Raw genomic sequence first — 23,269 nt, 5'->3', positions numbered from 1 at the left:
TTAGCTGGGAGTGTAGTGAGAGTTGCTAGGAGTGTAGTCAGCATAGCTGTGAGTGTAGTGAGAGTAGTTGGGGGTGTAGTCAGCGTAGCTGGGGATGCAGTGAGAGCTGCTAGGAGAGTAGTCAGCGTAGCTATGAGTGTAGTGAGAGTAGTTGGGAGTGTAGTCAGCGTAGCTGGGAGTGCAGTGAGAGCTGCTAGGAGAGTAGTCAGCGTAGCTATAAGTGTAGTGAGAGTAGCTGGTAGTGTAGCCAGTGTAGCTGGGAGTGCAGTGAGATTAGCTGGGAGTGCAGTGAGAGCTGCTAGGAGAGTAGTCAGCATAGCTGGGAGTGTAGTGAAAGTAGCTGGGAGTGTAGTCAGTGTAGCTGTGAGTGTAGTGAGAGCTGCTAGGGGAGTAGTCAGCATAGCTGGGAGTGTAGTGAGAGTAGCTGGGAGTGTAGTCAGCATAGCTGGGAGTGTAGTGAGAGCCGCTAGGGGAGTAGTCAGCATAGCTGGGAGTGTAGTGAAAGTAGCTGGGAGTGTAGTGAAAGTAGCTGGGAGTGTAGTCAAGTCAGCATAGCTGGGAGTGCAGTGAGAGTAGCTGGGAGTGTAGTCAGCGTAGCTGGGAGTGCAGTGAGATTAGCTGGGAGTGCAGTGAGGGCTGCTAGGAGTGTAGGCAGCATAGCTGGGAGTGTAGTGAAAGTAGCTGAGCCTGGGACAGGTGTGGTAGTGGCGTGGTTACTGGTGTGGCAGTGATGTGTTCCCTCTTTCTTTTCTCCGAAACTTGGGAGGTATGCATAATGTCAGGACTCCTCTACCTCTCCTTCCTTTTATAGACAGGTCATGCAGTTCATCAGAGATAAGCATGGATGTCACTATTTTGCATGTTGAAAGTACTGTATCACTTCATGCCTGTATACAGCTTTAGCTAGCATGAATTCATCTGTAGCTTATTAAATGGAAGCAGAACCTGTGTAATTCCTGTGTGTTAGGTTTTTAGAGGGAAGAAGTCGAAAGTCTATCCAACGTTGGCGGAGGTTACTGCCAGTCTTCCAGGAGAAGTGCCAGACACAGGGCAGACATGTCCCTGTGTGATACCAGAGAGGTGCGCTCCGCTCCAGACTTAGTTGGGATGTGGCAACCTCCGTCACTGGATAGAAATGCCAGCTGTGAACTAAGCGAGCTAAGTGGTGAGATGGGGACATATGAAGAGTTCTGGAACCAGAACAGTGACTGGCATTTGGTTTACTGCTAACTAGGTGACAGCTTGTCATTAGTTATCTGCGGAATAGATCATTTCTAAATGGGTCTTTAGAAAAAAAGGCACTGTACCAGTTTCAAACAGGAAATAAAACAGTAAGTGAAACCCTTTGGTGATCCCCCTGGAATGTCTAATCGGTGCTGTATAGATGTTAGAAGTAAGACACAAGGGTATGATCGTTCTGGCAAGCACTGGAAGATAAGGTTTGGGTTTTAGCTTTGGAAAGCATGTGTTAAGATAGTTAAAGCCTGTGTTGCTTTTGTACTGTTGTCTGTGCTTCAACTGATGCTATTCCCCTGACTTTCTGTCCTGTGACAACTGTATTAGAACAGAAAGTGAGGTGAATTCCAAAATATTACCTATTGTTTCTTGCCTATTCCTTTAGACTGTAAGCTCGCATGGGCAAGGCTCTCTCCCTTCTGTAATCTTGTAAAATACTGTATGCTTTGTTAATCACCAGATTATAGTCTATGTAACTTGGTCAGAGCTGGATTAAGGCCTAATGAGGCCCTAAGCAAAGTAACACATTAGCCCCCTCATCATATCATTATAGAGTCCTCAAGTCCTCTTCACAGAGGCAGAGACTGAGGTCAGCCACGTTGAGCAAGCTGGCATATGGGGGGTTCTTTCTCAAAGCAAGAAACATTTTGTATCTAATGTACTTAGCAGTCAATGCCCCCTGGCTAAATACAGAACAATAGGAAGTCAGAACTTGAGGGCCCAACATATAAGAGGGCCGCACGCTGTTCCTATCAGGCTGGTGTATAAGAGGAAAAGCCCAGCAGACCAGAGAGAAGATGCAGGCGCCGTGCACACAGCAACATTCCGCACACACCAGGGCAGTCGTGCTACTGGTTGCTATGGGCAACAACCCACTTTCCTCTGCGGGTCCACAATACATGGAATGATGGTGGCAGCATTATGGATGAATGGCCGGGAAGTGGAGAGAAAGGGTTGTCACTTGGGGCAATCCATTGAAGGGGGCACCAGATATCATGGCGGCAGCACTTTCCCACAAGGCCACTGCATCTCCAGCCTGGCAATGACAGAAAACTCTGGTCACTCCCAACCCGGACGCCACTCCCCAGACAGAATTACATAGCCACCCCCCCCCCCCCCAACAACTGATTTCCACCCAAACTAGATAGCCACCCTCACCATGCAGCCCCCACCCCCGTGAATATGTTAGTCCCACAGAGAAGGGCAGCCACAGCGGGGGAGAGTGACAGCACCAGTTGACTCACATTCACCTTTTGCGATCCAAGCGATAGAGGTTCTATTATCTGTCTCCTCTAGAGTGCTGCTGATCTGTTACTGCTACTACTACTACTTACTACTTACTGTCTGATCTGAGAATCAGGAAGTTCAGAGCGAGTGGCAGTGCTGTAGAGAAGACAGATTGGCTTCGGACGACGGGAACTCTATCGCTTGGATCACGGATAGTTGAATGGGCGTGAGTCATCATGCCTCTGTCATTCTCACCCCCTGCAGCTGCAGTTCCCTGCAGGAAGGAAGGGTGGGGGAGCAGGCAGCGACAGAGAGCACAGTAGCAAGAGGGGGACCCAGGAGGAAAGCCCAGCTCTGAAGACAATCAGCAGCGGGCAGCGTCCTTTGACAGACTGGCGAGTGCTGGATTAGGGGCTGATGGGGCCCCTTTGACTCTGAATAGGGCCTCAAGTGACTGATTGTTGCCTGGTTAATAGTCCGGCCCTAAATTTGGTATATGGTCTACCATTTCTTTATTATGTGCCAATATCTGTATTCTAGATCAATTCAAAGAGCAAAAATATATATACACTAAAATCACTGTACAAATAGGGAGAGGTAAAAGTTCAAACATCAAAGAAAAATGGCAACTTTTCTTTGATGTTTGAACCAATATTTGTATTGTCATGTGTACCAGTATCGGTATATCAGGTACCCCTTTTTCTCTCTTCTATTGGACAGCGCCACAAAAGATACACACACACACACACACCTGTTAATACATATAGGAAAAAAATTATTTCATCACATGATAAAGGTATTCATAGGCTTGAACTATTTTCTATATTCTCATTCACATCATGCTGTGTTGCTGACCTACCAGACATATAAGGAGATATCAATTTATATTTTAGTTCTGAAGTTGGTATTTTAGATTAGAACTTTTAATGTTTGTAAATGTCACTGACTTTCCTCTTGGAACAGTTAAGTAATCCCATCCAGTTATAATTTATTGGCATTCATACAGCTATTGGCTGTTTGTTGTAAAAATGATGTGTTTATCAGTGTGTGAAATTTGACTGCCTAATTGAAACTTTTGTTTTATAAATGAAGGCTTGGCTACACATAGGATTCATTGCTGGTAAGAATTTAATGAATTGCTTTTTTCTGCCATTTTCAATCAATATATACTGCATAGGAGATGAGCAAGAGCTTACAGCAACCCCCAGATATGATTACAGATTATCATTGGTTGTCTCCTGTGGCCTGTATATTTTATGATTCATATATAAGTCCCAGATGATCACAAGAAGTCTGTCTTTCAGTATATGTGAAGATGATTGCTGGTTCTCCAGAAAACTGAATATTTTCAGCTTTCTGGAAAGCCAGAAAATGTGCAGGACTCTCCCCCGAAACTATTCCAGCTCCAGCCTATATAGGAGCTGGGAGTGTAGTCAGTGTAGCTGTGAGTGTAGTGAGAGCTGCTAGGGGAGTAGTCAGCATAGCTGGGAGTGTAGTGAGAGTAGCTGGGAGTGTAGTCAGCATAGCTGGGAGTGTAGTGAGAGCCGCTAGGGGAGTAGTCAGCATAGCTGGGAGTGTAGTGAAAGTAGCTGGGAGTGTAGTGAAAGTAGCTGGGAGTGTAGTCAAGTCAGCATAGCTGGGAGTGCAGTGAGAGTAGCTGGGAGTGTAGTCAGCGTAGCTGGGAGTGCAGTGAGATTAGCTGGGAGTGCAGTGAGGGCTGCTAGGAGTGTAGGCAGCATAGCTGGGAGTGTAGTGAAAGTAGCTGAGCCTGGGACAGGTGTGGTAGTGGCGTGGTTACTGGTGTGGCAGTGATGTGTTCCCTCTTTCTTTTCTCCGAAACTTGGGAGGTATGCATAATGTCAGGACTCCTCTACCTCTCCTTCCTTTTATAGACAGGTCATGCAGTTCATCAGAGATAAGCATGGATGTCACTATTTTGCATGTTGAAAGTACTGTATCACTTCATGCCTGTATACAGCTTTAGCTAGCATGAATTCATCTGTAGCTTATTAAATGGAAGCAGAACCTGTGTAATTCCTGTGTGTTAGGTTTTTAGAGGGAAGAAGTCGAAAGTCTATCCAACGTTGGCGGAGGTTACTGCCAGTCTTCCAGGAGAAGTGCCAGACACAGGGCAGACATGAGGTGTTGAGCATTGGGGTTTCGCGAAGTCACATACCAGCTTGCTATAGTTGACATCAGTTGGTAATAGCATTTGTCCAGAAAAGAACCATAGCTTCGGTGCTCTATGCAAAATATCTCTACCAAAGCTGGTGGGTGTGGGAACTCTTCACACAAACCCCATGGACTGGAGGTATGCCAGGTAATAAGGAGCAATGATTTGTGGGGCTATTTGATTGCTCTATTTTTGCACCCTCCTCTGACTAATGTGTACGAGGGTCTCCTGAAACCCCTTACACCTTTATCCAAGGTGTGTTAAAGCGGAGTCAGTGAAATAGAAACGCTATGGGTCCAATCCAATTCACTGTTTTTCCTGAGTTATCTACTAGGAGATCATTTTCCTCTTCTGTTTAAAATAATTTTTCAGAAGTCTGCAATTGAAAAAAGTACCAAAAAGTAGGTGGAAGAGAACTGTCAAAATTATTGTAAGTATTTTCTTGCTTGCTGGTGGCTTAAAAGGCATTTTATTGATAACATGTGCAAATATCACCTGGGAGATAAAAAGTGAATTGGATTGGGCCCAATGTGACATGATATTTATTATTTGTAAGTTACTATATGTTTGAGGGATTATTCTCTGGTAACCCCTTCTTGATCTGACACTATGATTGTAGTCTGGTTCCTTTCTTGATGATTGCACCATCTCCCTATGCTGATTGTAGTCTGGCTCTTTTTTTGTTGCCTAACAGCTTCTCTGGATGCTGTCTGCAATCTTCAGCTTGCTTTGAGAGCCTTTGGAGGAGGTCTATACTCTTTGTCATCTTCCTCTCAACTAACCTACTGCCCCTGGCTTTGCCTTTAGGTATAGCATCAGCTAAGACATGCTCCAGTTGATGTACCTGGTTAAATCAGTTGTGGTAGGAAATTTAAATGAGCCCTATGTAGCCCATATAGATTTTCCACAATGTCTGACAGGGCCAACTGAAGCAGCCTGCCAAATGGGTTAGCCAAATCTATAGTTAGGAACAGAACCGGTAACAGAAAGTTAATTGAGTGATACTTGAAGAGACTGAATCTCCTTGCAAAGACTCTTCAGTCAAGCTGACAAGACTGGAAGCAACAAGAAAGGAGTCAGAAGTCCATCAACACAGAAATGGGCTTGCAATCAATAAGAAAGGCGCTAGACTGCACACAAAGTGGTAGATCAAGAAGGAGTTAACGGAAAAGTTTCTTCTATTGTTATTGTAGTATAAACAAGTGCATGATTAGGTACTAAATTATAGCAAAATTTGTAGCTGTTAAATATTTTGACATTTCGAAGTGAAGACAGCAAAATCCTTATATGACAAGATTACACAGATGTAAATGGCACCAAACCACTTTCCTGAACCAACTTCTAAGTGAGCAAAGTTCAACCTTTAAAATATACATACCGTACTACTCCTTGCTGTGGGGGCATTAGCTGTGAGCAAGCTGCAGTTCCAATGAGATATAAAGCTGATCCTGCCTGGCAGCAGTGGCGCACACTGACAAAGTCCCTCTGGCTGATTGATGTTATAGGAAGCTGTGCTGTCACTTCCCTTGTTAGCAGTGTATTCTTTCCAATTCTATGAAGGATCTGCAAATCAAAGACAAATCACTGCTGTTATTTCTTTTACATTAGGCCATGGGAAATGAGTCTAACGTCCAGATCCCAGAACATTAAAGCACACCTGAAATCAGAGGAATATGGAAGCTGACATATGTATTTCCATTTAAACAATGCACATTTCCTGGATGTCCTGCTGATCATTTGCCTCTAATGCTTTTAGACATACTGTAGACCCAGAACAAGCATGCATATCAGGTGTTTCTGACTGAGGTCTGACTGGATTAGCTGCATGCTTGTTTCAGGTAAATGATTCAGACACTACTGATGCATGAAAGAACAGCAGGACATAAGGCTACTGGTATGGTTTAAAAGGAAATAAATATGGCAGCCTCCATCTACCTCTCACTTCAGCTTTTCTATGTGGTAGAATAATATGCATCGGTTTTAAATGAGCTTTGTGTAGGTTGTGTAAAAGCCTCATAATTGGCTGACAGTAATCCCCGGATGAGTAACCTCTTATTTATGCTCCTCCTGGGACTCCGCATAGGGGAGGAGGGAGGTACTTGAGGAGGGAGAGTGAGCCGCCCATCATTAAGCACCTGTGGTAAATCCGGCCCTAGTCGGGGGTATTCAGTTGTCCCCAACCGACTATGCTGAGTTTTTTACATAACGCTATTTACATAACAGACGGTGTATTCCTGTGTAGTCCTGGACCTCTGTGTATGTAGCTTTGTGTTGGGGTAAGGTATAAGGATTATTCAAAAATCCTGATTTCAAACTATTTAGTTCTCAGGATACTAGTAAAAAAAACCACAACTTTCTAGATGTAGACAGTCGTGGGCAATCGATCTTATTCCAAGGACAAGTTATGAATCATGGATTTTAGTACAATGCTGTGCCAGTTGGACATCACAAGAAATAAGCCTATTGTTACCTGAACTTTACTGATGCCTGGGTTCCACTGGTCCATGTGTTCAAGATTTTCAAACAGCTGCATGTAGATGTGTTCGGGTGGAGAGTCAATTACAGCCTCAGTGCGAAATACATTTCCTATCTGTGGGATTTTTTTATTTGCAGTCCTATCACCATTCTTCTGTATGAATAAATAATTACAGTATTAATAATCAGCTTGTGTTTGAGCTGGTCCTTGCATTTTGACCTTCAAGAAAAGGCATGAAAGCGTAGCGCAGCGTAGTCTGAAAGGCCTACACATGATAGTGTGGCCTGCCTAGGAAATAAGGGGTTAAGGAAGTAGGAAGAGGTGGTTTTTAGAAGTAGGAGGGGACGGGGGTTAAGTAAGCTAGGCGGGGGGTGGGGTCAGTCAGACAGACGTTAGGAGAGAAGCTCCCTCCCTCCCTCCCTTGTTGTCTGGTTTGCAGGACAGTTCTTTACGGGAGTTATCTGGTTCGTCATTGCAGCAGGAGGGGTAAGGGCTCCAAAGATTGTTGGTTGTTGGGGGATTTTGCCTCAGGTGCAGAATCACCCGGTTTATGTTCTCAGCAAGTGAGATTGAGTTGGTGGGCTTGCAGCTGTCCCTGAGCCGGTGACCGCGGCGGGGGCCGGTACAGGCTGCTCGCCAGTTATCCAGGATTTTCTCAACATGATCATTATATCGGATCCCTTACCTCAGCTCTCTAAAAAGTTATTGATTCTGTAATTGGTTAATAAACGGGCTGCTCTGGCCTATAAAATCCAACAAGTTTCATGTTCTTATTTCAGGGTTGATATAGGGTGGAATAATCTGGGAAGGCTAGGCTATTGCTACTATCATGTGCTGCATGAACTGAATAGTTTATCGGCAAACACACTTGCTAAAGCAGCATATACAGTATACAGTGTTTATATTATTATCTACACTATGTGCAAGGTCTTCTCCATATAACAGGTGTTTTTAATTTATAAGGAACAGCATATAAAAATGATCAGATTTTATAAGAGCTGAAATTTGTCGGCATAGTCCAACCATTCCATGTAATGGGAATCATTCTAAATAGTTGGAATCACTACAGAATACTGTTGCTAGAAATTTGTTTTGAAGTTGTTTGACTACCTAGCTGTTTAACTCCACCTAGAGACAGTGCGCTTATATTTGCCATAGAGATAATTGATCTGTGGTGTAATACGCAAGATCAATGTCACCCAGCAGGAATCAGTACCCGATTGCTCAGCCAACAATGCAGGGTTGAAGCTAACAGATGCGTCACTAGACTGCAGGTTAGCGGTGTGTGCTGTTGCTATGCAGGGGGCGGAGCGTCGATGGAGCAACAGGAACTGATATCACATGGGAGCTTGGTGAGCTGGTAGAACAATGCTCTCCATAGCTCAACCAAGGCAATCTGCCAGGATGACTCTCTGGTCAAGTGTTTGAGATTTGCCGTACACACGCTGGAGAGCTGCCGTACATGTGCTGGAGAGCTGCCGTACACACGCTGGAGAGCTGCCGTACACACGCTGGAGAGCTGCCGTACATGTGCTGGAGAGCTGCCATACACACGCAGGAGAGCTGCCATACACACGCTGGAGAGCTGCCGTACACACGCTGGAGAGCTGCCATACACACGCTGGAGAGCTGCCGTACATGTGCTGGAGAGCTGCCGTACACACGCTGAAGAGCTGACGTACACACGCTGGAGAGCTGGCATACACACGCTGGAGAGCTGTCGTACACACGCTGGAGAGCTGCCATACACACGCTGGAGAGCTGCCATACATGTGCTGGAGAGCAGCCGTACACACGCTGGAGAGCTGCTGTACATGTGCTGGAGAGCAGCCATACACACGCTGGAGAGCTGCCGTACATGTGCTGGAGAGCTGCCATACATGTGCTGGAGAGCAGCCGTACACACGCTGGAGAGCTGCCGTACATGTGCTGGAGAGCTGCCGTACATGTGCTGGAGAGCAGCCGTACACACGCTAGAGAGCTGCTGTACATGTACTGGAGAGCTGCCGTACACACGCTGGAGAGCTGCTGTACATGTGCTGGAGAGCAGCCGTACACACGCTGGAGAGCTGCCATACACGTGCTGGAGAGCTTCCGTACGTGTGCTGGAGAGCAGCCGTACACACGCTGGAGAGCTACTGTACATGTGCTGGAGAGCAGCCGTACACACGCTGGAGAGCTGCCATACACACGCTGGGAGAGCTGCCATACACACGCTGGAGAGCTGCCATACACACGCTGGAGAGCTGCTGTACATGTGCTGGAGAGCAGCCGTACAGACGCTGGAGAGCTGCTGTACATGTGCTGGAGAGCAGCCGTACACACGCTGGAGAGCAGCCGTACACACGCTGGAGAGCTGCCATACACACGCTGGGAGAGCTGCCATACACACGCTGGAGAGCTGCCATACACACGCTGGAGAGCTGCTGTACATGTGCTGGAGAGCAGCCGTACAGACGCTGGAGAGCTTCTGTACATGTGCTGGAGAGCAGCCGTACACACGCTGGAGAGCTGCCATACACATGCTGGAGAGCTGCCATACACACGCTGGAGAGCTGCCGTACACGTGCTGGAGAGCTGCCGTACACACGCTGGAGAGCTGCCGTACATGTGCTGGAGAGCTGCTGTACACACGCTGGAGAGCTGCCGTACATGTGCTGGAGAGCTGCCGTACACACGCTGGAGAGCTGCCGTACACGTGCTGGAGAGCTGCCATACACACGCTGGAGAGCTGCCGTACACATGCTAGATTTTCGGCTGAGGTAGTCGTTATTGGACACTTTGGCTGAGTTTCATCTGATGTGTGTATGGAGCTTAACTATTAAGAGGAAGGAACAAGGATTATCCAGCATGTGCACAAAGCTTTTGACTGAATTGGGCAAACTGGACTGGAAGTTATCTCTACACAATTTGGAGATCGTTTTCAGAGATATTACATGTAAGCAAATCTTAAAGGACAACTGAAGTGAGAGGGATATGGAGGCTGTCATATTTATTTCCTTTTAAGCAATACCAGTTGCCTGGCTGTCCTGCTGATCCTCTGCCTCTAATACTTTCAGCCACAGACCCTGAACAAGCATATGCATATCAGATGTTTCTGACATTATTATCAGATCTGACAAGATTAGCTGCGTGCTTGATTCTGGTATGTGACTCAGACAGACACTACTGCAGCCAAATAGATCAGCAGAGTTCCTAGGCAACTTGTATTGTCTAAAACTAAATAAATATGGCTGCCTCTATATATGTCTCACTTCAGTTGTCCTTGAACAAGACTTTTTGGTGCCTTCAGAAAGTACTACCCAGACACATGAATCCCTGGGTATGCATTCACACTATGGCCATCGGAAGGTTTTCAAGTATTCTTAAAGTGTACCCTGTGGCTGGTTAGCACTCTGCTATTTTTGTGACACTTCTTTCAAGCATATACTAAAGCTGCATACACAGGCTGCATTAAACTCAGCTGGAAAGGATCTCCACAGGCGAGAATATAGCATGTGTATTGGCGTTCCCTGGTATAGCCTAGAGATGCAACATGCAGGATCTTTAGCGATGTCTGATGCCTGACTGAATTGTTCTTCCACTCACCCTGCTCGCTGGAAGCTGATACATCATGTGCCATGCAGCATCCATCTCCCCGCTTTAGAGTGACACTTTGCTAGCCTTTAGGCTAGTGACACATTTATACAGAAATCAGCCCCAAACTGTTGCACCAGGGATCTACTCCTGATCCCTGCAGGTGTCAGAAATTTAAATAATGTATGTAGCTAAATAGCATTACAAAATTTGACCTACCAGATCACATGTTATCATATTAACCACTTAAGGACCAGGGGTGGTTTGCCTGATCTGTGCTGCGTGGACTCTCCAGCCCGCAGCACAGATCAGGATAGAGCCAGGGCGATCAGACTTACCCCCTTTTTTCCTCACTAGGGGGATGTTCTCCTGGGGGGGGTCTGATCGCCGCCGGCTTGTTGCGCTTTGCGGGGGGGGGGTGTCTCTTCAAAGCCCCCCTCCGCAGCGTTTTCGGCGCTCCGTCCCTCTCCCTCCCTCTCCCTGTGAGCTGCGCAGGACGGATATCCGTCCTGCACATTGTAGGATAGGCTTCAGCCTATCATATGCCGGCGATCCCCGGCCAATCAGAGGCCGAGGATCGCCGATCTGCCTTACGGCACTGCTGCGCAGCAGCGCTGTAAGATGTAAACAGCGGGGATTTCTTCCCCGCGTGTTTACATTTTGCCAGCGAGCCGCGATCGGCGGCTCTCCGGCTGTTCACGGAGACACCCTCCGTGAACTGACATGGAAAGGCCGCTCGACCGAGCGGCCGTTTCCATGGTAACCCACTTGAGACCTGCTGACGCCTATGGGCGTTAGCTGGTCGTTAAGTGGTTAAATTGAAAACATAAATCTACTTAAAATCCTAAGTATTAATGGTGTAATTTACAGAATGTATACTGTGTTTATATATGTTTCTATTATTAAAATATTCCTAGCTTTTTTAAATGCATATATTAACAAAGTCAAAATGGATCAGCAAATAGATCAGCAGGGTGGCCAAGCAACTGGTATTGTTTAAAAGTAAATAAATATGGCTGCCTCCATATACGTCTCACTTCAGTTTTCCTTGAACAAGACTTTTTGATGCCTCTAGTAAGTACTACCCAGACAGCAGGAATGGCACTGTGACCAATTGTGTCCGCAGTGTAGATTAGTTAGGTAGGTACCCTGCAGTACAGGTTAGATAGGTGCCTGCAGTATAGATTAGATAGGTAGGTGCCCCGCAGTATAGATTAGATAGGTGCCTGCAGTATAGATTAGATAGGTGTCTGCAGTACAGATTAGATAGGTGCCAGCCTGCAGTATAGATTAGACAGGTAGGTGCCCTGCAGTACAGGTTAGATAGGTAGGTAGGTGCCCCGCAATATAGATTATAGGTGCCTGCAGTATAGATTAGTTAGGTAGGTACCCAGCACTATAGATTAGATAGGTGCTTGCAGTATAGATTAGATAGGTAGGTGCCCCGCAGTATAGAGTAGATAGGTGCCTGAAGTACAGATTAGATAGGTGCCTGCAGTACAGGTTAGATAGGTGCCTGCAGTATAGATTAGATAGGTGCCTGCAGTACAGATTAGATAGGTGCCTGCAGTACAGGTTAGATAGGTGCCTGCAGTATAGGTTAGATAGGTGCCTGCAGTATAGGTTAGATAAGTGGGTGCCCCCAGTATAGATTAGATAGGTAGGTGCCTGCAGTATAGATTAGATAGGTAGGTGCCCTGCAGTAAAGGTTAGATAAGAAGTTGGCTGCAGTGGTGAAGAGACCAGGCATAGTAGTTAAAACTCACCTGTCTTCCGCCGATGCTCACAGCTTCCACCTCCTTCCTGTCCCGGCATCTGTGTATTGGTAACAGCGCCCCCCTGTGGTGACATGCGGTCACGTCATCACAGGGGCGCTGTTACCAATACGTCAGATGCTGGGAAAGGAAATAGATGGAAGCTGTGAGCATCGGCGAAGACAGGTGAGTTTTAAAAACTATGCCCGCTCTCCCCACCGCCGCAGAGAGTGCAGGGCCTCTTCAGGCGCGGGGCATGGGGCAATTGCCCCACTTGCCCCCCCCCCCCAAAGGCCGGCTCTGACCACAGCACATGTACATTTTGGGGATAATGTACAAAATGATATGTGATTCTTTGTGCATTGTGTAAAGAACCACAGATTTCATTTCACCCTATGCACATGAATGGAAACTTGAAACACTCCAAGGTTTACATCACTGTACAGGTCATGTAATGAATTGCCTGTGTATCTGTATTTCTGTGCCTCAGCAAGCTGCAGTAATACCTGCTATCTATGTGAAAATCACCACATCCAGCCCATGCAACCCAAGAGGTCCATCAGTTTGTGCCAAGCAAGACCTCAAGCCTCATGTAATGGTAACTGTCTACAGTCTACTAGATTAAATGACTTACCTCATCTTTTGTGGCCTGCCAGCCTTCCTGTTGCAGCATTAATATTGCTTTCTGAAGTGTATCCTCAGCTTGATTTAAGTAGAACAAATCTTTACTAGAAAGGGCTGGAATCTTTTCATGGTTAAGATTTGTGTTAATTCCTGTGTGAACACATACACAAAGAGTCAACATCAATCTAATATATGAGGCACCCTAATGTTAACAGCATGTGTGTGGCTACAATGATCCATAGAGACTAGCTATATATCATCTGCTTAAGTATAATGTTTTAAAATTAAGCTATGGTTAATAATGCAATTTGATTGCGTCATTGATTTTGGCCTTGTTTTAAGATACACTCAATCATTAACCCTCTGACCTCTAACCACTCAAAACGCTCATAGGAAGCTGGAATTTTAGTAGCAATAAAAACAACTGGCATGTTGAAAAAAATGTTCTTGTTGAAGAAAAGAGGATATTAGCTTCCAAAACAAATGGTATGCAACAACAGTCTGTACTGGACCATTTCACCAGCGTTGAGTTTCCCTCCATAAAAATGGCCCCTACTCTACCTATACTAGTAAGCAAGCAAGCAATTCAGAGAGAAAGATTCATGCAGAGGCACTGTCTACTTTGCTAATTGGTATAGGTAGAGTGGGGACCATTTCCACCGCAGGATTCTCAACACAGGTAAAATGGTCCTGAACAGGATGTTGTTGCATGCAAGGAAGTTAGTAATATGCACCAAGGAGTACAATTTTGCAGCCTAGTTGTTCTGATTGCTACTAGAGTTTCAGCTTTCTGTGGGTGTTTTGAGTGCAGAAGGTTAACGATTGATTGTATGTAAACTGACCACTCCTCACAACATCTGCTTTCTACTTTACAATCTTGGTCCCAAAGCAAAATGAGCTACCCTTGCTTGTGTTTTTGTTTTAAGATATGGTTAATGTGATTTCTGTTGTTTACAGTAAAAATGTCTGTTAATGTGAAGTCAAAAAATGCACTTTAATATAACTACTTTTGTAAGTAGTTCTATTAAAGTGTCTTGATAAGCATGCACACTTATATTCAGTGTGCACTGATGTGCTGAGAACAACCTGCACACAGGGCCGGCGCTACCATTAAGGCAGAGGAGGCAGCTGCCCCAGGGCCCCAGAGCTTGTAGGGGCCCCCAGTGGCTACAAGAGGAAAAAAAAATTTTCAAATCGGCCTTATAGTTCCTGAGAAAATCGATTTTAAAGTTTCAAAGGAAAAAAAAACACATTTAAAAACCTGCTGACTTTAATGGTTAATAACAAATCCACCTTAAATGCTAGAAACCCTAAATTTGCAGGATATGTTAAGGAGATCCTTAGGAATAAGAGGAAAAAACAATTTTTCAAAAAGACCTTATAGTTTTTGAGAAAATCGATTTTAAAGTTTAGAAGGAAAAAAGTATAGTTTTAAATGCGGTAAATGTCACTTTTAGTAGCAAACCTAACGGTAGTGTAATTTTACATGTATAAAAAGAAAGAGCAATACATTTCCTGACGGGGTTTCCAGGGGGTCCATACGCAGCCGCAATGCTTTGGCCAGGGATCGCTATACAGATATAGCGATTTTTGTTCCGGGGTATATGTTGGGGGGGCCCCCCAGGTTTATTTTGCCCTGGGGCCCCATTGTTGCTTAAACCGGCCCTGCCTGCACAGGGAATATAAGGAGTGCATAAAGACTATTTTCAATGTGCAATTGGATGGGAACCTAGTGCCTCCCCATATTCAAGGGTTGAATATGGGGTCTCTAAGTCTAGCGCTCCTCAGTCTAGTAATATACGGTGATTGGGTGGGGGAATAAAGTTCATCAGTATATGTACTAGCTGTCCACTGTTATGTCCTGATAGCCAATCTGAACTCATATTCCTGCATTTGGTTTTCACTGTATAAACTGCTGAAAGCTTTCCTGATGATACCAGTGCTGGATAATTGCACTTTGTGCTACAATGAATATTTTTTTTTAGTATCTGTCAGGATCTCTCCTGTAGCATGTCCTGGTGACTTTCTGCAGTTGAACTGCAGCCAGACAACTCTGAATTCCCCGCTTGCATGTTGCTGCATAATGCGGCATGCATTTGTAATGAGAGTTCCTTCTATCTGCAGTCAGCCTGTAGTTGTCAATCAGACTAGCACAGGATTGAGTGATTACCATTCAGCTGTGTGGTCATTTGCCTGCCTGCTCTCATTGGGTTATGTTCATAGGAAAGTCTCCTCCTCCTCTTACACCTCGCCCATCATAGCATTCAGCTCTGCCTTAGCCGATTGCTGGGTCCTTTGTGCGAAGTGTGAATTATATTGCTTGACCTTGCTTTGCTTGCTGGATGTTTGCTGTACCCGCGGGGGTACAGTGAAGTCCTGATAGCTTGGACTCTGCCATCACCACATTGGTGACTAGTAGCGTTCCTGCTAGTTCAGTTCCTGTGGATATAACTATAGCTGTGGGTTGCTATTAGTTTCGCTCCTTCCTGTTGGTCTGGTTTGTGCCTGTGTGAATGTTTGCTATTGCTGTGGTTGCAATTAGATTGGCAAACATTCCTTCCTGTCTGTCTGTTTGTTTGTCCCTGCCTATTTAGTGTGGTGGACTTCAGATGCTCAGTGCTGCGGTCGCACTCAGCAACCATTGTGTCTTGTATATTGTGGCAGTTATCGGAAGCTCAGAGCTGTGGTCGCTCTGAGCAATCTTGCTCCCTGGTTCATAGCTCCTGTTGTTATCCGTGATATCTCCTCCACAAGTGCATTTCACACTATTACCTGATATTACCCAGCTTCCTAGTCTTGCTTTGTGGGATCTGGTGGTACTCTTGTCTTACCCAAGCTCAGTCTCTTATCTGCATCTTGGCCACACCTTCTTAGTGACCAGTGCATGTCATTAAAGAGGAGCTGTTAGGTATAGGGTCTCAGAGAAAATAAACACATATATCAGTAGCTAAAGATTGGCTGTACTTACATTACATATGCATTTCACTGTCCACGTTTGGATTTCACAGAATTTGTATATAGTATATGCAGAGATAGATGCTCCTGACAGCTCATGGCAGGCTCCATGTTTGTGAAGCCAAATGTGTCGTCATGTCCTGCCTGCTTCTGATCACAGATAAGCTCGTTCTTGAACAACACGGTGTGCAGTGAATATTAATGAGCCATGTGGCTAGGAACAATAGCTGACTCCTGCAGTGAAACTCTGCCCCGAGATTTATCAGTGTTTCGCGCTGGACTGATTAGAAGCTCCTGTACCGTCTCATTAGCAGCCGAGGGGAGGGCCCCAGAATGCTTTGCAGTTTAGCTGCGGCTTGCGTCTTTATGGGTCTATAACAGACTTTAAGATAAGCACACATCAAAGGTAACTGAGATGTTTATCTTCACTAATGGCTTTTGAGCTTCCTTCTAAACTGTTTAACACAGGAGAATAGAGGTTTAAATTAGCTTCTGCAGCCTGACAGTTACTCTTTAAGTAATAACATGCGCCGGGTCACTGAGAAGATGTGGCCAAGTGAAGTTGAAGACATGGGCATGCAGCCAAAAACTTTTTAGGGGCCCCCGGAGCACCACAATAGAGTTAAGGTTAAGGTTACACTAATGCATCCAACAGTTGACTTGTCTTGACAACTAATAGTTATTTTGGGGCCTATCGATGGATCGATTTCTCGAAGCCATATATCACCTTAGCTAATTACTTTGAATGTTTTTCAATTAAAAAACCTTAACTAACTCTTTAAATGAGGCCTCATTATGTTAAATAAAATAATGGTACACATGGATCATTTAGCAGGCTTTTATGACTTTTGCAGAGCAAAACAAAAAACAGTGAATACATTACAGGGATGGATAACATTTGTGATTTTGTGAATACTACTACTGGAAACAAAGCACGACAGTTCCATTTCTCCAGCCCTAATCACTCTGTAAAACACGTGCATACAGAATGTGCGAGCTTAATGCACACATAAATACATTTTATCATAAGTAGCCGTATCTGTTATTATTACAGAAAGTTTTAGCAGAGGCTTGTTTCATTTGTAATTTGAGTTGAAGGAAAATCAGAACGGCAAATGGTAATTTCATTTTCTGCTTGGCCAACTGGTCCTGCTCCAGGATTCTTCATGATGGAAATGTGAAGCAGCAGCTACTGGAAGCTGTTATCACTGATATAATCTTACAGAAGCTGCTCACATTTTCCATCAATGCTTTCTCCTTCCTGACGCTAGAGATGAATATTACCATATATTAGCATTGCCGCTGTATTGTATTTGCATAGTGTGCATGCATTACCTATGTCAGTATTATTAGGCCTGACATGGAGGGGAGGGGGGACTCAGTGACTCAAGAGAAGGGGTCCATTCCGGGTGCCCCAGGCTTCCTAGCATGACTTATCATGTTGTGGAACACAACATGAGTTCACAGTGCCCAGACTGTCAGGATACGCACTCTCGCAAAATGGCTGCCATTGTCTGGGACCGTGCAAGGTAAATTTCTGGAAAGGCCACAGGGCCCAGGTCTTGGGTGGCTGCTGCCTAAGGGGATGGCTAAACATAGAAGAGGGGTTGCAGCATATAGACAAGGAGGCGGGGAATGGAAAAAGGAGGCTCCAGACAGGTAGCAAGACATGGAAAGGGTGAGTTACAGCCCAAGGGAGTGGGGCATAAAAGACAGGGGCTGTTGTACAAGGAAATCCAGCCTTGGGGCTGTGGCCATTATTCTGTCTACACAACTCCAGCCCCTGCTTGGACTTGACAGCTAAGTAATCAATAGCAGCTGGCATTGATAGGCTTAGTTTCTTTTCCTTCCTGGGTCAGTTGAAATGTGCATCTTAGGAGATTTATTTCTTCATTATCACTTTTATGTATGGCCAATAAGACGCAAATTATTGTGAGTTGAAGCAAATATTTATGCTAATTTTATGTACGTTTAAGCAGCTTGAAAATGGACCAATCAAATCCTGCTGCTGCTGCAGCGTTTCATTGGTCTGTTTTGAAGCTGCATACATTTGCATAAAATTAGCATAGAAACTTGCATCTCATTGGCCATCCCTTATCACTACTCTCCATACAGGCATGTCAGCAGAGGAAGTAGACAATGATTGTTCACATTTCACACATTCAGACACATATCAAATCAATGATTCCTTCAATACTCACCTAATTTTAAACACAGTTTCTGCAGGGAGTCTGGCATGCTGGGGAGGCAGCTGTCAGTCTTGCTCAAGATGAATCTTGACATTTCTGTACCAAGTGTGCCAACAGCCAGCCACTGAAGACCTAGAGACAAGTAAACAAAGCAAATTACATGACTTCATGAATCAATAAAAAATAGCCTTGAGGACTATCTGGAACACGTCCATGATTACATTTCCAGAGAATGCTGCAATCTGACATTATCACTGCTTCAAAACAGAACTTTGTTTAATAGTTCTCACATAATAATTTGTGTTAACTATACCAATCATCGCTTTTACTGAATGTTAGTAAAAACGGAGCCTTCTCTGTAAGTAAAGACTGTCTTGATCTGGCAAAAGTTACATCGGAGGAGCACAACGCTAGCAGGCAGTGCTACCAGACCTGATGGATATTGCAGCACTCATATTGCGTATGTTAATCTATAGCGACAGGGTGACCATAACAAGTGACCTGTCTTTCAATTCCCTGTCCATGGTACTGATGAATGTAAAAGTATTCTGCGTTATTAATTATTCAGCATCATGGGGACATCGGAGACAAAAATATTGATGGTCGTATTTTATGTAACTTATTGATCGGGGTAAAATGTATTCCAGGAACAGCTTCTTTTGAGAATGTCATTTGCATTTATATCAATTATTACACCAGAGAATATCAGCTTAATTCATCATGAGGCTGAATGACTGCACAGAAATATTTCACTAAGTAAAAGTGTTCTCTGTAACTCAGCCCTCAGCTCTCAGTCAATGAGAAAAATGGCAGCTTTATGTTATCTTTATGCCAGGGTGTATTTTTCCAGTTCCTGTGTAGCAGGGCATGCTAGCTAAGAAGCCCAGAGCTACATAAGTTCACTTGAAATGGACCACGTGGAAAAGTAAATAGCCCCAATAGATGGTACATACTGTTTGTCGTCCATTCTAGAATCAGTTCTGATTTATACAGCATCTTTATGCTGCTTATATTATGGCTAATTAATGTAATGCTAGCAGACAAAGAGGCCCCTTGTCAATTTACATATTTAATGGCAGGCCTTGATCACTGGTGATTACAAGGCAGGAAGGAAAGAGACATAAGAGAAAGGCTAGTTAAAGACCATGGAGCAAAATATTTTAGTTATATAATGGGTTGGAATCTACTGTATATTGAAACTCTACTGCTGTTTGGTGTTTCTATTTTGTGAAAAGTTTTATTACTTCCTGTCCACACAGGAAGCTGATAAATGTCTACAAGAATTACAAAAACAACAAATAAAATATTTCTGTATAGTGAGAAGGAATAAAAATTAAATCTGCTTTTTATTTTATTTTCTGTACCTGGGAATACATGCTTTTTTACATTAAAGCAACAAAGAACAGTGGATCGTTCATGGACAGGCAGTGAGGGAAAGTATCTGCAAGGCAGACGCAGACACAGACAACAAAGAAAACCTTGAAAAGTTTCTAATCCATTTCCACATTATACAAAGCTAAAATATGTTTTTTTTTATCTTGTGAAGTTCTTAGCAGCTAGTTTTTAGCTTTAATGAAGCGCTTTACCCTGATGCTAATGGAATATTATGGACTATGTAAGTGGAGAAGGTCCACCAGCTTGAGTGCACATAATCACTCATTTGTTGGGTTTAGATGCATACATCAAGCAGAAGATTTGAGCACAATAGGCCCTGATGTGAATTATGGCTACCGCAGTGTCCCGTCAGTAATTTGGGCACCGTCAAATTATAGAGCCCAAATTACAATAAAAACAGCATAATTTGGCCACCAGAAATAACTGCAGGAGCAGAGTGAGCCATTTTTGCGGCTTTACCATAAGCACACATTTTTCTGTGCCTTAATTACATGTATGCATATTTTTAATCACTTTGCTGGCTTTTAATAAGCTGCTACAGCTTTATCAAGCCCCAACTTGTTCAATGCATTTGGTGTGTTTTATTTTACTCTACATACGTTTTCAAAAGATTTCTGTGCACCTTTTGAATGAATTAGCCAAACTTCATTGAAAATGTCATATTTGGATAGAGTGAAGAAAGGTTAATTCCTCTGCAAGTTTTTCATTACTGTGTGTGTTCCTCTTAAAGTGAAATCTGTTTAGCTCCTGTCCCTGTCAAACCTTAGACCCAATTGCAATTCAATTGATGATTGTAAGCAACAACAATAAAATACCTTCCTCAGCATCATAATACCCCAATAATATTACTTCATGACTGACACTTTCTTTGTTAAAGAGATTTACCAACTTCCTGTCTGACAGAAAATGAGAAAAAGTCTTAAGGAGGTTGTAAGCCTTTCCTACTCTACCTTGTTCAGTAATGAGCATTATGTCCGGAGTTATGCTGTTCTCACACTGGCAGATTACATACATTAAATACACAAAGGGTGCAAATGGTTTACTGAAGAAAATGGGCAATACACTATTACTGTGTTGATTTCAAACATCCAATCAGATTCTGACAAAAGACCAGGATGGTTGCTGGCTTTGGTGCACATGACGAAATGTTTAATGTTACCATAGTGAAACTTCACTGCATATTTACTTCAGTGGTCGCCAGCACTATTGGTGACAGACATCTGTCAGAAAACCTTAGCATCCAATCAGGTTTCCCCAAACACTGAACTGACCTGAGAATACAGAAATGTTTGCTATAGGTTACTGCACATTGCACTTGGTGCTGCTTTAACAAATAGTCCCGAATGTCAATTCTAGAGACTGAGCCAAAGTTTCCTGGAATTACCTGATATGCTTGATATAAGCAAGGCACTGAGAAGTGACAGCTCACAGCAACATGTAATAGCGTCTGACAGCTTATGCACAAACTACAATTTTACAACAACACGATGGTAACAGGTAACTCACTTTCATTATAACACCAGTGATATAGCTTACTGTTGACCAGTTTCCTTTTTTTTTGGAGTATAGATATTTTTTCACAAACCTTTTAATGCACACATTATTGGGCATATTTATTAATGCAATTTAAAAGAGCAAGAAGCATGTGCAATATCCTTTAGCAACCATTTTACTCTCATTTTTTTGGAGAGCTAAATAATGTTTTTGGTACTATGGATTTAATTCAGTCTGTCCCTGATTTTATATAAGTTCCACAGCATACAATGTATACATTTTCTTTGCACAAATAATACACATAGATTATGTAACTACCTCTTATTATTGTGTGAATACTTCATCCTTCTACCAAACTACTGAATATAAGAGAGCCTAAGCGCTTTGAGTCCTATGGGAGAAAAGCACTATAGAAATGTTATTGTTGTTGTTATTGATATTATAACCTTAACGAGAACCTGAGGTGAGCGGGATATGGAGGCTGACATGTTTATTTCCTTTTAAATAATTTGCCTCTAATTTTTTAAATCGTAGACCCCAAACAAGCATGCAGATCAATTGACTATGACAAATCAACAAGATTAGCTGCATGCTTGTTTCGGATGTGATTTAGACCCTACTGACCAGAAAGATCAGCACCGCTGCCAGGCAAAAGCAACTGGTATTGTTTAAAATTAAATCAATATGGCAGCTTCCATAGGTCTCACACCTCGGGTTACATTTAAAGTGGACCCAAATAAAAAAATGAAACATGCCTTGCACAATAATTAGCATTAAGTTTTCATGTAAAATCCTGATATAAAAAAAATGTAGGTATAATTAACCATTTAACTGATTACACGCTGAAGCCACTATCCCAGGACATCCTGTTGAGGCAGAATCGTGTAACAAATGGAAACAAAATTGCAGAAAAATCAAATGTGTTTGGGTTTTTCACAGCTTTGGATTTTTAAAGATGGTGGTAACTTGAATTTTATGCAGCAACCCAACAGCGGGTGAGGTTTTGCTAGGTAGTATTGTTGTATTTTCTATTTATAATGCTGTGGCTGCAATATGTTCAAAGCTTCTGTTTAGTTTGATTCCTCTGTCTCTAATTACTTTTATCCATAGACCCTGAACAAGCATGCAGGTCAGATGTGTCAGTGTGAAGTCTGACTGGAATAGCTGCATGCTTGTTTCAGGTGTGTGAGTTAGACACCATTGAGGCATGAAAGATCAGCAGGATGCCAGACAACTTGTATTGTTTAAAAGGAAATAAATATGGCAGCCTCCCTACCATACCATACCACAATGAAAATATCTGCTTACTCTATTTCTAACATTGGAATCTGGACATTTCAGCAGTACACAGACGCACAGAACTAAGCATTGTTACAAAATGATGCAATAGTAGCAGCAGAGAAGGTAAGAAGCTAGCAATATACAGTACCAGTCAGTGTGCGGAGGTGTTGATGGGAAATGCCACAGAACAGTTTGAGAGTTGCAGGAAGCATGGCTGGTTGGATGAGGTGTGAGGTCCGGCCTCTTTGCCTGGAGAGGCTGTGCATGAGGCATTGTCCTATCTTTATAGTTACCCTGAAGGACAGCACCTGATGTTAGTCAGCGTGTTTCCAGATAGGAAAGGCCGGCAGAGAGAATCCAAGGACAGAGAAAGCCCAGAGGAGGGGAGAGGCAGGGAGCATGAAGTAATCAGCCATTAGTTCACAAGCCAAATCTTTCATCTCTACTGTACACATCTGCATGTAAAGTGCTATCTTCCTTCAAGACACTTACACGAGCTGCTCTTTAGTGTCCTTGGAAAAAAGATCCCTTTCATTTCACCTAAATTCTGTAACAGTGACCAGGGGAGGACTGGGACCTTTTGGCCTGGAGGGAAAACACAAACTAGAGGCCCGGTTTCATGGCAGCCCGAGCCCAAATGACATCACATGCGCCCCACGTGCTATATACCGGTAGTCACATGGTCATGCCAATGCAGAAATATAGCAAGGATACTAGAGGGACAGCATGACAGGTAAAGTATAAATGCACAGGCACCGTGGGGTACATAATAGATTTTGAGGGAAAACGCCAGGGTTTCCATTGCATACATAGTTTGTTATTATTGCACTTAATGAATACATCGGCACGAGATTTCCCAGCATCTCAGATTGATACATTCAACTACTAT

The 23,269-nt window shown here is 43.7% G+C and overlaps 1 protein-coding gene across 2 annotated transcripts in view; it reads right to left on the bottom strand.

The window, feature by feature from the left end:
* Positions 1-22,620, bottom strand: part of LOC137535677 (steroidogenic acute regulatory protein, mitochondrial-like) — a 36,652-nt gene extending 14,032 nt beyond the window's left edge. For both annotated transcript variants that reach the window (XR_011024433.1, XM_068257542.1), the window contains exons 1-5: positions 22,529-22,620; positions 18,223-18,342; positions 13,077-13,216; positions 7,107-7,265; positions 6,015-6,199 (exon numbers count right to left, since the gene is read on the bottom strand). Coding sequence is in view for 1 of the 2 variants with exons in the window: in XM_068257542.1 (XP_068113643.1) it covers positions 6,015-6,199; positions 7,107-7,265; positions 13,077-13,216; positions 18,223-18,342; positions 22,529-22,592 (668 nt within the window). In the remaining variant the exon portion in view is untranslated. The remainder of the gene's footprint in view (positions 1-6,014; positions 6,200-7,106; positions 7,266-13,076; positions 13,217-18,222; positions 18,343-22,528) is intronic.
* Between the last annotated feature and the right edge of the window lie 649 nt (positions 22,621-23,269).

Source organism: Hyperolius riggenbachi, chromosome 10 (assembly GCF_040937935.1).
Source record: "Hyperolius riggenbachi isolate aHypRig1 chromosome 10, aHypRig1.pri, whole genome shotgun sequence".
Lineage (NCBI taxonomy): Eukaryota > Metazoa > Chordata > Amphibia > Anura > Hyperoliidae > Hyperolius > Hyperolius riggenbachi.
The sequence above is the reverse complement of the archived record's forward strand: the minus strand, read 5'-3'. Positions and strand labels throughout refer to the sequence as shown.